This window comes from Ranitomeya imitator, chromosome 1 (assembly GCF_032444005.1).
Source record: "Ranitomeya imitator isolate aRanImi1 chromosome 1, aRanImi1.pri, whole genome shotgun sequence".
Classification (NCBI taxonomy): Eukaryota; Metazoa; Chordata; class Amphibia; order Anura; family Dendrobatidae; genus Ranitomeya; species Ranitomeya imitator.
The window spans coordinates 888,645,207-888,663,540 of NC_091282.1; the positions used below are offsets into that span (position 1 = coordinate 888,645,207).

An 18,334-nucleotide genomic window follows, 5' to 3' on the forward strand; every position below is an offset into this window, starting at 1 on the left:
TAGAAACTTATCTGTGACGAATAAGTAGAACATTGTGAAGGTGACACTGCTGTACACAATGTTGTATCGCTGTAGAATGGGCCTTGGGAGTTTGGGATTCTATGGAGAGCTGATCAATCATATCTAAAACAATGGATAAATTCCATATCGCTTCTGCTTGTTGGGCAGATGTGCTGTTCAGTATGTTAGCAAAACTTTATAGGAGTTGTGTTGGGTTTTCTTAACCCAAGAAAAGCGCCACTATCATCTATAGGCTGTGTGTGGTATTGCAGCTTAGTCTTATTCATGTGAATGGAGCTGCAATACCAATCTGAAGTGCTGCTGTTTCTGGAAGAAAGTATTCCAGTTTTTGTAACTGTCTTCATGAGAGAACTCAACAACATTTCATAATTAAACTCTTAATTTAAGCTCCATAAAAATGTTCATATACCCTGTGGTACAGAGTATATAGATCAGTAAAAATGCTCAAGGGGCCTATAATCGTGGACTTACTAATTACCTCTAGTAAATCAAGGACAGGAGGCAAGTTCTAATGTAGCTGGACTATTTTCAATAAATGCAGATCTTCTAGTTACAGTCAGTCACGATCATACGTGGTCTAGGTGGATTGCTTATAAACATCTGGACATCTCCCTATGGGAAATTCTGGCTGGCGTGTAAAGAATGCAGGTTACACGCCATTGTCCTGCCTCAATCTCTTTAGAACTATCCTCTTACTGTTTCCCATGTATATCCCCTGGGGCTGCATTCTCTGTATCACATGAACGGGTACTTTTCCCTCTGAATCTTCTGCTCATGGAAGAAACACACATGCAGTCTCTGTGAAAGCAGAGCAGATTGATTTTTTTTCCATTCACCTGTTTGGTTTGAGACACATTTCAAAATTATCATTTTACCTGCGTCTGATGTCTTAAGACGACCTTGATTTTCATTCTCTATTGGATTCACGCTCTTGTGTGGTTCCTGAAATCACTCTTGTTTGTGTTTGTTCGCCCCCAATTTGGTTGCTGCTGCAGAAGAAATGATTTTTCATAGTATAAAGAAAACTGAAATATTTTTCTACTACTTTTCAATTATTCTCTTGACGGGCTTGAAAGGTAAGACATTTTATAATAAATACTATAAGTATGAACTATTAGAGTATATTTAAGATTTTTTTACTTTATTATAGCAAATCTACACAAAGTAATTATTGTAATATTTTTGGTTAGACATTTAAATCCAAACATCCGCATACTACCCATATGTACATACATATATTTATTTATACAGTATATACATACACAATTGTATATACATATGCACAAAAAGAAATATGTTTTACATATATATATATATATATATATATATATATATATATATATATCTATCTATATAGCTACATGTACATGTCTGTGAAGGTAAATCTACTTCATTGTCACAATGCGCCCAAAAATTAGAGAAGTCACAAATGGAGCTTTGCTACGGCTATTTTTTTTGTGCACAATTATGTATTAATATCTCTACTACTGGATATTTGCTAGCATCAAGGGTTATTAGGTACATTTATGGCAACCTTTATCTGAATATACACCCTAATAATGTAATATATTTAAAATCTATTTTTATTAATTAATCTACTGCAAATGTTACTATTTTTTTAAAGAAATGGTGTATAGTTTGACATTTTAACACTGTTTTTAATTTATATTGTAAATCTATTTTTTTCAGCTAATGTTAAAGTTAAATGTTAATATTTGGAATTTTTTTTAAATGGGTATGTTAACTGTTTAAATGTTGCTTTGATTGCTGGAGAAATAAATGCCCTCTGGCATGAAAAGGGTTGAAAGACCAAGACAATTTAGTCAATAAAAATTTAATATGGTTTAGCCATGCATTAAACGAGGACTTCGGGGAGAGATGCAATCACAAGTACCTTGCATAACATCTGCTTCACTTGTCATATTAAGTTTAAATGGGTTTGGCAGAAATGCCTTCTGAAACCCATTTCTGGTTTCTTTCAGTGTTTTTGCACAATAAAATTTTTTAAAGTCTTGCCTTGACATTACAAGGCTTTTAACCTAATTTTCTGGTTGATTTGATCACTGTAAAGACAAATGTAGTCGAGCTTCTTTAATCCTAATTGTAGCACCTATACATATGAGCCTGACAGACTGAGTGATCAGGAAATCAGACACTGCCTGAGGGCTTAGTATCTATGTAGGGCCATCGGCGCATGCCTAAATGGTCACCGTAAGCCCTCGTTCAGACATCAATGATTTTTTTACGTACCCAAATAACGGTCTGAGTGTCATCAGTGTTTTAGATCCCATTTTTATCAGTGTTTGGTCAGTTTTTTATGGTTTTTCCATCAGTGTTTTACCAGTTTTTTCACATCTAAAAACAATAAAATTACAAAGCTTCTCCTAATAATTGCATTGCTAATCATGGACAGCACTGTTATGATCTGGTAATTCAGTACCACAATGGACATAGAAGTCAGAGCACATACAGTGACCAGACAATAACCCAAAAACATATAACGAGCTCTGAGACGTGGGAACTCTGCTGACCGCAATCCCTAATCCTCTCCAACCACACTAGAGGCAGCCGTGGATTGCGCCTAATGCTCCCTATGCAACTCGGCACAGCCTGAGAAACTAGCTAGCCTGAAGATAGAAAATAAGCCTACATTGCCTCAGAGAAATACCCCAAAGGAAAAGGCAGCCCCCACATATAATGACTGTGAGTTAAGATGAAAAGACAAACGTAGAGATGAAATAGATTTAGCAAAGTGAGGCCCGACTTTCTGAACAGAGCGAGGATAGGAAAGGTAACTTTGCGGTCAATACAAAACCCTACAAAAACCACGCAAAGGGGGCAAAAAGACCCTCCGTACCGAACTAACGGCACGGAGGTACACCCTCTGCGTCCCAGAGCTTCCAGCAAACAAGAAAAAACAAATAAACAAGCTGGACAGAAAAAAACAGCAAACAAATAGCAAAAGCGGAACTTAGATATGCAGAGCAGCAGGCCACAGGAACGATCCAGGAGGAAACAGGTCCAATACTAGAACATTGACTGGAGGCCAGGATCAAAGCACTAGGTGGAGTTAAATAGAGCAGCACCTAACGACTTCACCACATCACCTGAGGAAGGAAACTCAGAAGCCACAGTACCACTCTCCTCCACCAACGGAAGCTCATAGAGAGAATCAGCCGAAGTACCACTTGTGACCACAGGAGGGAGCTCTGCCACAGAATTCACAACACAGCACATGGCATCTGCATGCTATGATTTTTTTTAATGGACCCATAGACTTGTATGGGTAATTTTGATTCTTGACTCTAATCAAATATGGTCATGTCTCCATGATATTTTTAAAGACCACAGGTAGAACACGTAAGTAAAAATTGGAAGTCTGAATAAGGCCTGATAGATCTTAGCTGACACTGTGGCATGAGGCCAATATGAAAAGATGTGGACCCACTGAGTTGATATCGATTTGGTGTTTGGTAAACGATGAAGGGGGTCTAATGGAATTCTGTTTTTTACCCGTTTAACGTTTGGGCCACCAACACAGAGGTGCAGGAGGGGTTATTTCAAAGTAGAGATTTTTAACAGCAGAGACATAGTCAGGAAACAATTCTAGTAAGTCTAGTCCGTTGTGTCTAAGGACCCAGTGATTTACAGCTCAGTCTTTCAGTCTGAGACTGGGACGTGCTGAGCTCTTGCAAGATGCTGCCTCTTTCCTTGATTACTCATCTATTTAACTGGGCTGGCAATCCCAGATACCTGCCAGTCATAGCATCAGCTACATAGTGCCTTCCTTGTTGATCTATCGCTGCCTGACCTAGGACCGGTCTTTGGCTTATCATTTTGCTTTGAACTGGTATTTTGACCTCTGACTGTTACCTAACTATACTTTTGTCACTTTCCTTTGTTTATGACTCCTTGACTATCTCAAATCACGGCTTGTCCATGAGAAGTGAGTTAGCACCATACTGCGTCAATGCCAAACGGTACTGAAAAAATGAACACTTCTGCACAGATTAGGAACATGTAAGACATTATTGTTCAGGTCCAGAGCAATGGGATAGGGTTCCATTTAAAACCCAGGTCATTTGGCCATTGGGGAGCTGATAAAAGTAATTCGTAGTACTGGCCATTAGAGGTGTCGAAAGTTGCATGGCTGTATGACTTGGAAAAAATAAACATAGATTAAGGCCAAAAGAGCACACAGAAGGAATACTGACATACATGGTGGTAGGAGAGTAGAAGGGATGAGGAAGAAAGAATCCGTGGCTGATCGGGACTGCCAAGGACTGGCAAGGTATGAGTTGAGTTGAGCTATGAATTGAAAGTATGCAGTAATTTTCTCTCATAACCCTTGAGCCTTTCACATTAAAATGGTTCTCTGTGATTTAATGTGATAAAAGAAAGAATTCTGCTAAGGCAGTAATTAGCATGCAGCAGTCAAGGGGATCAAGAAATTAAGAGTTATACAGCAGTAATGCATGAAAGTTTGTGAAAAGAATTTCCCATATTTCTGGTTAAATTTGACATAAAACTACATCAGATTTTTACACAAGTGCTAAAAGTCGATAAAGGGAAGTAAATAGTATTAGACTTTTTAATTTATTAAATTAGGAAAGTGTTCCAATATCACGTTTGTGAGTTGCAAAATTATTTAAACCTTTGGGATTTGTAGATAACTTGAAGATAAAATTAGAGTCTAGTAATTTCAATCAATGGGATGACAATCAGGTGAGATTGGTCAACCTGTTTTATTTATACAACAGCTATGTATCAAAGTCAGATCTTTACTGTATATCACATTAATGTATGAACAAAGAAGATTGCTAAGGACTTCAGAATAAGGGTTGTTGATGCTCATCTGACTGAGAAAGATTTCAAAATCATGTTTTAAAAGTTTGGACTCTATCAGACAGAAACAGTGTATCGAGGAAATTCAAGACCATTTTTACCCTTCCCAGGAGTGGTTGAGCAACAAAAATCGCTCTAAGATCAAGGCATGTAAAAGTCCAAAGCCACCCATGAAAACCTTTAAATAACTAAAGACTAGTGATGTGCGAACGTGCTCGTCACTACTCATAACTCGCCCGAGTATCAATATGCTCGGTATACTCGGCGAGCACCGAGTATTTCCGGGATTATTCGGCAGGAGCTTGGGTCTCAGCCCTGCAATTCTGGTGCTCTTTAGAGCGCCAATGACAGTGCAGGGATTGTCTGCCGTGCACTGTAATGCCTCAGCTATCTTTGTTGTGGAATTACAGTGATTGGCTGGTCGCACTACGTCATCAGGTCTATAAGAGACCTGGCGCCGCACTGCTCGCTGCATTCTGCTCCGGACTTAGCGAATGGAGGAAGAGCTGCTGCTGAGATAGGGTCAGAATCATCCTTTTAATAGTTAGTATAGGTCTGCAACTGTTCAGTCCACAACTCCTGAGAAACCAAAAGTCCTTTTTAGGGCTAATTCGGGGGTCCCGAGATTGCAGCGCTAGATAGGCACGGGAGTCTATGTGCGTACATCCACATCAGTGCAAGGCCTGCAGGCACTGTATGTGAGTACATAGCTCTCACTGCATATCTCCAAAAGCTCCATTACTGTCTGCTGCTGCTGCTTATTCAACATATATCTAGCTGCAGTTTTCTGTGGCTTTTTTTTCTTCACCTGATACCTGCTTCTTTTATTCTAAAGCAATCCATAGCCCCCTTATTTTAACATTTAATTGCTTGTTCACGCTGCCTACTACAGCCAGGTTATTGAAATCTAAGAACGTGCAAATCTACCCTTTTTTTGTCCCAGACACAAGATGTGAGTGCGCCAAAAAATATATATTTTTTTTGTGTCATAGCCAACTTCTTGACACAATTTAGTTGTGCCCAAAAAAATCAAGGCCACATTTACATCAGTCTTTTATCTGAGGCTGACGGCTGGTGTATCTGTGGTGGAAAAATCGTAGCTTCGCAGGCACAAGTTTCATAGTTCTGTCTGCTAGCCTTGTTCCACTCTTTTTTTTATTTTAAAAATTCTCCAACCCACCCCCCCAAAAAAAAAAATTATACAGTCTGTTATGTCAGGCTGAGGCCTGTTGTATCTGTGGTGGAAAAATCGTAGCTTCGCAGGCATAAGTTTCATAGTTCTGTCTGCTAGCCTTGTTCCAATTTTAAAAAAATAAAATAAAAAGTTATCCAAAAAAACAAAAAAAAATTATACAGTCTGTTATGTCACACTGAGGCCTGGTGTATCTGTGGTGGAAAAATCGTAGCTTCGCTGGGATAAGTTTCATAGTTCTGTCTGCTAGCCTTGTTCCAATTTTTAAAAAATAAAATAAAAAGTTATCCAAAAAAACAAAAAAAAATTATACAGTCTGTTATGTCACACTGAGGCCTGGTGTATCTGTGGTGGAAAAATCGTAGCTTCGCTGGGATAAGTTTCATAGTTCTGTCTGCTAGCCTTGTTCCAATTTTAAAAAAAATAAAATAAAAAGTTATCCAAAAAACAAAAAAAAATTATACAGTCTGTCATGTCACACTGAGGCCTGGTGTATCTGTGGTGGAAAAATCGTAGCATCGCCGAAACAAGTTTCATAGTTCTGTCTGCTGTCCTTGTTCCACTCTTTTTTTATTTTAAAAATTCTCCAAAACCCACACCAAAAATTATACAGTCTGTTATGTCACGCTGAGGCCTGGTGTATCTGTGGTGGAAAAATCGTAGCTTAGCAAGCATAAGTTTCATAGTTCTATATGCTAGCGTTGTTGTACTCATTTTTAATTTTTTGCCAAATTTCACATACAAGAGAAAAAAAATTTAGACAGTCTGTTATCTGTGGCTGCGGCCTGGTGTATTGGTAGTGGGAAAATCGTAGCTTCGCAGGCATAAGTTCTGTCTGCTTCTCCAACCCTCCCACCCCCCAAAAAAAATTATACTGTCTATTATGTCAGGCTGAGGCCTGTTGTATCTGTGTTGGAAAAATCGTAGTTTCCCAGGCACAAGTTTCATAGTTCTGTCTGCTAACCTTTTTCCACTCTTTTTTTGTTATTTTAAAAATTCTCCAAAACCCACCCAAAAAATTATACAGTCTGTTATTCACATCAGTAACCACTAATGTTTGTTTGGACTAATTGAGACTTACTAATACTCAGTACTAATATTTTATTGCACCAACACCATTAGACAAGTACCTTTACCTAAAACCTTTATGGTGTAGGGACAAGTTTTTATTATCATTTTGATTACTATCAACCCATTTTTACCAACAAGATGTTTTGAGCGCAAATTATTTTTAATATTAAAATACTTAAGGTATTTTCCACCATAATTTGCAAAATAAATCTTGCCAAATCAGACAAGGTGATTTTCTGGATTTCTTTTCTCATTTTGACACTCATTGTTGTGGTCTACCTATGATGTCAATTATAGGCCTCTTTCATCTTTTTAAGTGGGAGAACTTACACAATTGGTGTCTGAGAAAATACTTTTTTCCCCTCTGTAGCCATACAAGGCAGAGGCCTTTTAATAAGTTTGTAGTAAATCTATGAAAACTTCTCTGGAGTTAGCCTCTCCAGACATACTGAACACTGAATGCCTCAGGAGACCGACTATTTACACCCCTAGACCCCACCCTGGGGTGGAGATAAGGTGGATAACCTCCAACCCACTCTATGGTTATCCACAACCCAGCCCTTAAAATGATCCATTAACACTTCTCAACACATAGTGTGCTGGAGAAAACTTCTGGGTTTCAAATCACTGAAATTAATAGCCTCCATGAAGCGTATCTCCCCTCCAGCACTTTACCAGTGACTTTGTCACAATCTGTAGTGGAAATTTACAAGCTCTTAAAGTGAACCTGTCACCAGGAAGCAGGATTGTGCTCAGTAAACTACAGACACTGCCAGGTTGGCGCCATGATTAAAATGATACCTGGGTTGATGAAATCCGTCTTCTGGTTGTTGTTTAATCTTTACTTGCCGCTGGCACCATTTTGGTAGAGAAAAAAAATTAGGCTCCATCAAGATGATGCCGGCGGTGCCTGCGCAGTAGCATCGTTCTGATGAATGCCCCCACAGGCATGACCTGAAGCATGAGACTAGTGATGAAGCCTAAACTATTTCTTTCTCTACCAAAATGGCACAAGACGGATTTCTTCAACCAAGGTATCATTATAATCAGTATAACGGCGCCGACCTGACACTGTGTAGTTTACTGAGCACTGCTCAGGTTCACTTTAAGGGTGACAGGTTCACTTTAAGGGTGGCATTACCAGAGATTCTTCTCTGGAGGTGTACCTGCATGATATTACCCAACCATTAGAAGGCTGTATAAAGCAAAAAATAACACACCACCAAAGTAGGTCAGAATAGGCTTTCTTCTGTGAAACATGCAATGACACACACCCCTTTTCTACTCTGTGATGCAAATGCCAGCATCTATTATGCAGAGCGTAGCAGAACTATGTGTCATTACAAACATCTCTTGCAACTTTCATCTGAGGGCACTGTCAGCTCTGCTCTACACTGCTTACCTCCACACTGATTAGCTTAGGCTAGTTTCACACTAGCGTTTGGCAGGGTTGCAGATGAAATCCTTCTTCCTGCGTTAAGCCCCGCCCACTGCTGCGCCTCTTCCTTCTGCTCCGCCTACATCTGCATGCATCCTGTGTACCCTATCTTTAACATTGGGTATGCAGGCCATGCGGATGTATGCAGCCTTGCCAAACGCTAGTGTAAAACTAGCCTAAATTATACAAACTATATTCTATTTAGCTCTTCAGCCACTATAGCACGATGTGACCATCGTAGCATGCTTTTACTGGTTAAGGTCTACCTTAACACATGCCCCTGCAATAGGCCTGTCTGGATACCTGCCTTGTTGTGGAGGTTGGCACCCTAAAAAGCATGATTTTGGTGCCCCCACTCAGCGTAGTCTATGTGACGAGGTATGCGACAGAGTAGGAAGAGACACCAGGCCAATAAAAAATCCAACAAGATTTATTGGAACGGGCAACTAAGACAACTGAAGTGAAAGTAATTCTGCAGCATCAGTAAGTAGTCCACAAAGAGTTCCCACAATGAGTCTACACAAAGAGGGGAACAGTTCTGGGGGTGCCACCAGGTAATCCGACGCCAGGGACAAACAGAAAAAATCCTGGGATAAGTTCAATGGACCCAACCGATGAGGGACATAACATAATTCCACATGGCAGCTTTTAATCAGCAGCTTTTAATCAGCAGCTTTTTTTTTAAAAAAAAAAAAAACAGTACATACTCACATTCCGATGTCTGTCACGTCCCCCGCCGTCAGCTTCCCGCACTGACTGTGTCTGACTGACTGTGACGTCACCGCTGTGCTCTGCTTTACGGCCGGCGCTGACAGTCAGTGCAGGGAAGCTGACGGCGGGGGACGTGACAGACATCGGAATGTGAGTATGTACTGTTTTTTTTTTTACTTTTACAATGGTAACCAGGGTAAATATCGGGTTACTAAGCGCGGCCCTGTGATCAGCGACCAAAAAAGGTCCTGATCATTCCCCAGCGACCAACGATCTCCCAGCAGGGGCCTGATCGTTGGTCGCTGTCACACATAACGAGATCGTTAGCAGGATCGTTGCTACGTCACAAAAAGCGTGACATTGCAACGATATCGTTAACGAAATCGTTATGTGTGAAGGTACCTTAAAGGTACCCCTTCACACTGAGCGACTTTAGAACGATAACGATAGCGATCCGTGATGTTGCAGCGTCCTGGATAGCGATATCGTTGTGTTTGACACGCAGCAGCAATCAGGATCCTGCTGTGAGATCGCTGGTCGAAGATAGAAGGCCAGAACTTTATTTCGTCGCTGGATCAACCACTGACATCGCTGACTTGTAACCGGTGTAAACATCGGGTTACTAAGCGCAGGGCCGCGCTTAGTAACCCGATATTTACCCTGGTTACCATTGTAAATGTAAAAAAAAGAACACTACATACTTACATTCCGGTGTCTGTCGCGTCCCTCGCCGTCAGCTTCCCTGCACTGTGTCAGCGCCGGCCGGCCGTAAAGCAGAGCACAGCGGTGACATCACTGCTCTGCTTTACGGCCGGCGCTTACACAATGCAGGGAAGCTGAAGGCGGGGGACGCGACAGACACCGGAATGTAAGTATGTAGTGTTTTTTTTTTTTTACATTTACAATGGTTACCAGGGTAAACATCGGGTTACTAAGCGCGGCCCTGCGCTTAGTATCCCGATATTTACCCTCGTTACCAGGGGACTTCGGCATCGTTGGTCGCTGGAGAGCTGTCTGTGTGACAGCTCTCCAGCGACCACACAACGACGAAACAGCGACACTGCAGCGATCGGCATCGTTGTCTGTATCGCTGCAGCGTCGGTTAATGTGACGGTACCTTAAGTCCTATGCTGAGGAGAACAAAGACAAACTTCCCCCACTGATTGTTGACTCAAGCCTGATTACATTGCAGTCCACTGACACAGGCCGGGGGAGGGACACGCTGTTACAACCTATCCCTCTCTCCCCTACCAAACCCTGCCATGACGGTGAGAAAGTAATGATAAATAGGAAAGAGATGAAAAAAATCAAACACAACGCCTATAAAGACCTATAAAACCCTTGTAGGAGTGCTTGATAAAAAGCGATAACAAATTGCTGTTAATCACAATAGATGCCCCACAAACTATCAGGGGCTCTTCAAACGCGACATGGTGTCCGCTCTCAATTCCAGTCAATTTTGCATTCAAAAAGTCTAAAGTTACTCCTTCCCTGCAGAGCCCTGCCGTGTTTCATCCTCAGAGGTCAGGCCTGCATTTGAAGGCCTGGAGTTTGAGAGGTCACTATTAATACCACCCGTTTATACAGATCACCGAAGATAGAGTTATTTTGAGACCAGACCCAGTATATGTTCCTAAAGTAGCCTCAAAATTTCATAGGAGCAAAGAAATCATTCCCCCCCCTCCTTTTTTAGCAGCCAAAAAAAATGCAGAGGAACAGAAACTTCACACGTTAGATGTAAGAAGGGTCCTGGTACAATATTTAGTCATGTCAAAGCAATGGAGGAGTGAGTCCTTATTTGTGTCATTTCAGGGGATTGGGAAAGGTCTCAAAGTAACAAGGGGTACCATAGCTAGATGGATTATGGACGCCATTAGCTTAGCGTACTCCTCTAGTAATATACCAGTTCCTGAGAACCTGAAAGCTCCATCCACCAGGGTCATGGCAAGCTCCTGGGCAGAGAAAGTGGAGGTGTCAATCAACAAGATATGTAAGGTGGTGATATGGTCTTCCCCTTTGACTTTTTATAAGCATTACCATCTTAATCTGTCTTCCTCTGATGACCTTTCCTTTGGGAGAAAGGTGTTACAAGAGGTGATCCCTCCCTAAGGTGCCTTGGTCTATATAAATTTCTCAGGTGGTGCTATCATGGGAGAAGGGGAAAAAAATCTTAGTTACTTACCAGTAAAGGGATTTTACAGACAACACTCTTCTTCTCCCTCCCTTCTTATCACTAGTTGGTGTGCACTTTAAGGGTGTTTAAGAAAGAATGTTTATTGGTGGTGGTTGTGTTGCTAAGTGTCTGGAGGTCTTTTCATGCTCTGAAATCCAGCTGATGCAGAGAAAAGGTACTGCCCTTTTATTCAGTAGGTTTCCTGTACTTGATGGGCGGATAACCTCTCTCAGGTGGTGCAGTCATGTGCTCTGTAAAATCCCGTTACCGGTAAGTAACTAAGATTTTTTTGGTGGTAAAAATATAATTATTTTTTCTTCATTGCCCAATAGTATAAAAGTCTGTGACCCATCTATGGTGTCAATATTATCACTGCACCCCTAGATGAATTAATTGATAGGTGTAGTTTGTAAAATGGGGTCTCTTATGGTGGGTTCTGCTGTTCTGGCACTTCAGATGCTGTGCCAAATGGCACCCTCATACCAGTTCAGCAAAATGTGAACTTCAATATGGCGCTTCATCCCTTCTGAGCTTTACACTGTGCCTCAAAAGTAGTTTTTGACCAGATATGCTATATCGGCGTACTCAGCAGAAATTGCACAATACATTTTGGGGTCTATTTTATCCTGCTATCTTTGTAAAAATAAAGAAATTGGGTCTAAAATAACATTTTTCTTGGAAAAACGTGACTTTTTTATTTTCACTGCTCTACTTTATTAATCTCTGTGAAGCAGCTGGGGGTTCAACGTGCTCACCACATATCCAGATACATTCTTTGAGGGGGTCTAGCTTCCAAAATGGTGTCACTTGTGGGAGTTTTCCACTTTTTAGGCACATCAGGGTCTCTCGAAATTAAACATGACACTGGCAGACCATTCCATCAAAGTATGTATTCCAAAACATCACTCTTATTTTTCTGAGCCATGCCGGGAGCCTAGTCAGTATTTTACCCCCACATATGGGGTGTCTGCAAACTCAGGAGAAATTGCACAACAAATTGTATGGTGCAATTTCTCCTATTACCCTTGTATAAATGCAAAATTTGGGATAAAAATCGTTGTTACTTTTTAAGGTACCTTCACACATAACGATATCGTTAACGATATCGTTGCTTTTTGTGACGTAGCAACGATATCGTTAAGGAAATCGTTATGTGTGACAGCGACCAATGATCAGGCCCCTGCTGGGAGATCGTTTGTCGCTGAACAAAGTCCAGAACTTTATTTCGTTGCTGGATCTCCAGCTGACATCGCTGGATCGGCGTGTGTGACACCGATCCAGCGATGTCTTCACTGGTAACCAGGGTAAACATCGGGTTACTAAGCGCAGGGCCGTGCTTAGTAACCCGATGTTTACCCTGGTTACCAGCGTAAAAGTAAAAAAAACAAACAGTACATACTTACCTACCGCTGTCTGTCCCCGGTGCTGTGCTCTGCACTCCTCCTGTACTGGCTGTGAGCGCCGGTCAGCCGGAAAGCAGAGCGGTGACGTCACCGCTCTGCTTTCCGGCCGCTGTGCTCACAGCCAGTACAGGAGGAGTGCAGAGAAGCAGAGCGCTGGGGACAGACAGCGGTAGGTAAGTATGTACTGTTTGTTTTTTTTACTTTTATGCTGGTAACCAGGGTAAACATCGGGTTACTAAGCGCGGCCCTGCGCTTAGTAACCCGATGTTTACCCTGGTTACCGGCATCGTTGGTCGCTGGAGAGCTGTCTGTGTGACAGCTCTCCAGCGACCAAACAGCGACGCTGCAGCGATCCGGATCGTTGTCCGTATCGCTGCAGCGTCGCTTAATGTGAAGGGGCCTTAAGTTTCATGGTTCAATGCTATAAACTTCTGTGAAGCACCCAGAGGGTTCAAGGTGCTCACCACACATCCAGATAAATTCCCTAAGGGGTCTAGTTTCCAAAATGGTGTCAGTAGTGGTGGTTTCCACTGTTTAGGCACAACATGGGCTCTCCAAGCACTACATGGCATCTGCTAATTATTTCAGCAAATTTTGCATTCAAAAAGTCAAATGGCTCTCCTACCCTTCCAAGCCATGCTTCCAAACAGTAGTTTTCTCCCACATAAGTGGTGTCAGCGTACTCTGGAGAAATTATGCACCCAATTTTAGGGTCCATTTTTTTCTGTTATCCTTGCGAAAAAAATAAAAACATTGTGGGTCTAAAATAAAATTTTTGTGGCAAAGCTAAATGTTCATTTTTTTCCACATTCCATAAATTCCTGTGAAGCACCTGAAGCGTTAATAAGCTTCTTCATTTTTGGATATATTCTGTCATTTAGGCCACTCAAAGTCACTTCAGATGTGATGTGGTCCCTAAAAAATTGGTTTTGCAAATCTTCTTTGAAAAATGAGAAATCGCTGGTCAGCTTTTAACCCTTTTAACTTCCTAACAAAAAAAATTATGTTTCAAAAATTGTGCTGATGTAAAGTAGACATGTGGGAAATGTTATTTATTAACTATTTTGTGTGACATAAGTCTCTGATTTACGGGCATAAAAATTAAAAGTTTGAAAATTGCAACATTTTCCAAATTTTCACCAAATTTCCAATTTGTTCACAAATAACAGCAAGTCATAGCAAAGAAATGTTACCACTATCATGAAGTACAATATGTCGGTGGGATCCACTGAAGCGTTCCAGAGTTATTACCACATAAAGTGGTAATGGTCAGAATTGTAAAATTTGGACTTGTCATTAAGATGAAAACAGGCTTGGTGGTGAAGGGGTTAATTTTATGTACCAGGAAGTAATTATATGTGACCCATATGTGAAATGTGATGACTGTAGGCAGCGCTTATCAGAAATGGTCACACTTACTACAATTATATGGATGATATTAGTGCTAACCTCCATCACACAGACAGTATCCTGCCAGCTGTTAGGCAATAAGAACCCAAGGCACTGACCACAAAGAGCTGCAGCTTAGTAACACTGTGACAATGGTACGTTATTAACTGAAGGGGATAATCAGTATTGTCTGTAATGAATAATTATGAAATGTGGATGTAATAAAACTTGTATAGAATTATTTTCCGCAACATAATAATATTATTGCACATGGCTCTGATTTCAACCATGTATAAAGTAGCTGCTCAAACCTTCCCCAGTAATCCTTTTAGATATGCCAGAGCCTGACAGTAGCGCTAGTTGCTGCACAAAGTCATTCAGTCCATCACATAGGACAAGAAGCCTTATTAATGACGATCTGCTGCCAGTGGCGTGCATCTAGGATGACTGCAGGAATAAAGCTCCATTGTTTTCATATGGAAATCCACACTTTTTTTGCAGGTTCTTTACAAAGCAACATTGAAGAGAGGCTTTTCCATAAGCTCTTCTCGCATTACAATCAGTATATAAGGCCAGTTGAAAATGTGTCTGATCCTGTTATGGTGCACTTTGAAGTAGCAATAACTCAACTTGTTAATGTGGTAAGTCAAGCCCCTATATTTTCTTTGCACACCTTGTATATTTGCCTAATATATTGCTATAAACTTGAATGGTAAGGTTTCTATAATATACATAATTATATTTATCTGTTTTGGCCCACTCTGATGAACATCGGGGACTTAACAAGGCTGTTCCCTTTCAAAAAAACTTTGGCCCATAAGCTCAGTTACCTTTTAAAAAAAGCGAACTGAGCTCTAGTTCCCCTCACCTGGTCTTTCCTTATGACTTTACTGCTGCTATGGTTTCTGTTGTTTGGCTGCAGTGGTGATGTAACACAACAGCACTGCAGCCCATCCCTGATCTCAGTGGTAGTTTTTTTTAAGGTAACAACATTTGGGCAAAAGTGTTTTTGAAAGGGGACAACTCCTTTGACACTAAAATGCTTGGACTGTCCGCCGTTCCTGATGTGAGCGTTACAGCTTTATAGGCATATAGGAGGCCGTCGAGTTTGCATTTTGTCTCCCCTTTTCCTCATAGTTTGTAAGCTTGCGAGCAGGGCCCTCATTCCTCCTGGTATCTGTTTTGAAATGTATTTCTGTTATGCTGTAATGTCTATTGTCTGTACAAGTCCCCTCTATAATTTGTAAAGCGCTGCGGAATATGTTGGCGCTATATAAATAAAAATTATTATAAATTATTATTATTATAGGAGACCTGCAGTCAGTTTCTATATCGTGATCAGAACTCGGACCATGAAACACAGATGTGTGAAACTGTCCTTAACCAAATATTCCTAATACTGACACCAAATACATGCATAAAACAACTTGAAATGTTGAAAATTTATTGTTCAAACCTAAAGTTGCACAAACATTTTGTTACTTTTGCCAGTTTTGCCGCAATTCTGATCAGTTCCACCTATGCGGGTGTAGTTCAGTTTAGGATGGGATATGGCAAAGCCACTTGGTAGTTTTAAAATGCACCCAATTCACTAAGGAATTAAGATTGATGTGCACAGCGTCAGTCTTAATAAATTGGGTGCTGTATGTTTTATGCAGTATGTGAGCGGAGTGTGTACTGTAATATATGATGATGCGTGTGGTATGAGTCTAATGTGAGTGCACTGTTTGCATCTAATATGCTAGCGGTGTCTGTGCGGATTGCATCTAACAAGTGAGCGGTGTGTGTATGGTTTGCATCTAACATGTGAGCGGTGTGTGTATGGTTTGCGACGAATATGTGAGCATTATGTGTGCAGTTTGCATCTAACATGTGAGCGATGTGTGTGCAGTTTGCAATGAATATGTGAGCATTATGTGTGCGGTTTGCATCTAACATGTGAACGGTGTGTGTGCAGTTTGCATCTAACATGTGAATGGTGTGTGTGCAGTTTGCATCTAACATGGGAGCGGTGTGTGTGCGGTTTGCATCTAACATGGGAGCGGTGTGTGTGCGGTTTGCAATGAATATGTGAATGGTGTGTGTGCAGTTTGCAATGAATATGTGAATGGTGTGTGTGCAGTTTGCAATGAATATGTGAATGGTGTGTGTGCAGTTTGCAATGAATATGTGAATGGTGTGTGCAGGCTCAGACTGGCCCACCGGGGTACCGGAGGATCCTCTGGTGGGCCCTGGCACTGACACCTGCTGGCAGGGCCTCCCCCCGCTCCAGGGCCCCCTCCCCCGCTGTCGCCCGCCCGCCTTGAATACTCACCCTGCCTGCTCCAGCGATGGTCTCGGCGTCTGCACTGCAGCTCGTCCTGAACGAGCTGTCACGTGACACCGCTCATTAAGATCATGAATATGCGCATATTCATGATCTTAATGAACGGTGTCACATGACCGCTCAAGCAGGAAGAAGGTGCTGCGCCGGCGCCGCCACCTGGTGTCGGGACAGAGCGCAAGGGATGTCGGCACGGCCGTGCAGTGGGACAGCAGGTGAGTATGAGGGACGGGGGGGATGAAGGAGGACATAAGCCGGCGCGCCAAGCAGGAGCAGGAGCGGAGAGATAAGCCTGCATACAGGGGGGAATATGAGCCATGCAGGGAGAATATAAGCCATGCAGGGGGGAATATGAGCCATGCAGGGGGGAATATGAGCCATGCAGGGGGGAATATGAGCCATGCAGGGGGGAATATGAGCCATGCAGGGGGGAATATGAGCCATGCAGGGGGGAATATGAGCCATGCAGGGGGGAATATGAGCCATGCAGGGGGGAATATGAGCCATGCAGGGGGGAATATGATCCATGCAGGGGGGGAATATGAGCCATGCATACAGGGGGGAATATGATCCATGCATACAGGGGGGAATATAAGCCATGCATACAGGGGGGAATATAAGCCATGCATACAGGGGGGGGGGGATATGAGCCATGCATACAGGGGGGGGGGAATATGAGCCATGCATACAGGGGGGGGATATGAGCCATGCATACAGGGGGGGAATATAAGCCATGCATACAGGGGGGAATATAAGCCATGCATACAGGGGGGGGATATGAGCCATGCATACGGGGGGGGGGGGGAATATAAGCCATGCGTACAGGGGTGGAATATACAGGGGCGGACTATGAGCCATGCATACAGGGGGGGGGAATATGAGCCATGCATACATGGGGAGATATGAGTCATGCATACAGGAGGGGGTAATATGAGCTATGTATATGGGGTAGGAGGGAGATGAGCCATGCATACAGGAGGGGGGTCATTATACAATATGGAGCATCATGTGCGGTCATTATACAGTATGGAGCATCATGTGTGGCCATTATACAGTATGGAGCATCATGTGCAGTCATTATACAGTATGGAGCATCATGTGCGGCCATTATACAGTATGGAGCATCATGTGCAGTCATTATACAGTATGGAGCATCATGTGCGGCCATTATACAGTATGGAGCATCATGTGCAGTCATTATACTGTATGGAGCATCATGTGCGGCCATTATACAGTATGGAGCATCATGTGCAGTCATTATACAGTATGGAGCATCATGTGTGGCCATTGTACAGTATGGAGCATCATGTGTGGCCGTTATACAGTATGGAGCATCATGTGGGGTCATTATACAGTATGCAGCATCATGTGTGGCCATTATACAGTATGGAACATCATGTGTGGTGGCCGTTATACAGTATTGAGCATCATGTGTGGCCATATTTTTGTTTGCTTATAATTATTGTATATAAAACAGTGTGATCAGCAGTGCTAAATGGCTGCGGTTGGGACGTGGATATGGGTGTGACTAGTTGTGAAATGGGTCTGGTCAGAGGCGTGGCCTAAAATTTGCCACGGCGCACTACGCGCGCCGCAAACTTAATACCTCCTTCCCTTCAAAAGTTGGGAGGTATGGTACCGCATCTGCCAGATCACAGCAAGTGCCGCAAATCCCATAGGGAATGAATGAGGCCGAACGCAGTGTTGCCATAAGTGATCCGTTACGCGGCAGATGCAGAAAAACTGCCCGATCTCCTGCAAAAGGCGA

At 42.2% G+C, this 18,334-nt stretch overlaps 1 protein-coding gene across 1 annotated transcript in view; it reads left to right on the forward strand.

Moving 5' to 3' along the window:
* The first annotated feature begins 751 nt into the window (after positions 1-751).
* The window catches only part of CHRNA6 (cholinergic receptor nicotinic alpha 6 subunit), a 51,847-nt gene continuing 34,264 nt past the window's right edge, over positions 752-18,334 (forward strand). Inside the window, exons 1-2 of the mRNA XM_069743157.1 lie at positions 752-1,097; positions 14,745-14,884. Coding sequence (XP_069599258.1) covers positions 1,022-1,097; positions 14,745-14,884 — 216 coding nt within the window. The 5' untranslated portion in view covers positions 752-1,021. The remainder of the gene's footprint in view (positions 1,098-14,744; positions 14,885-18,334) is intronic.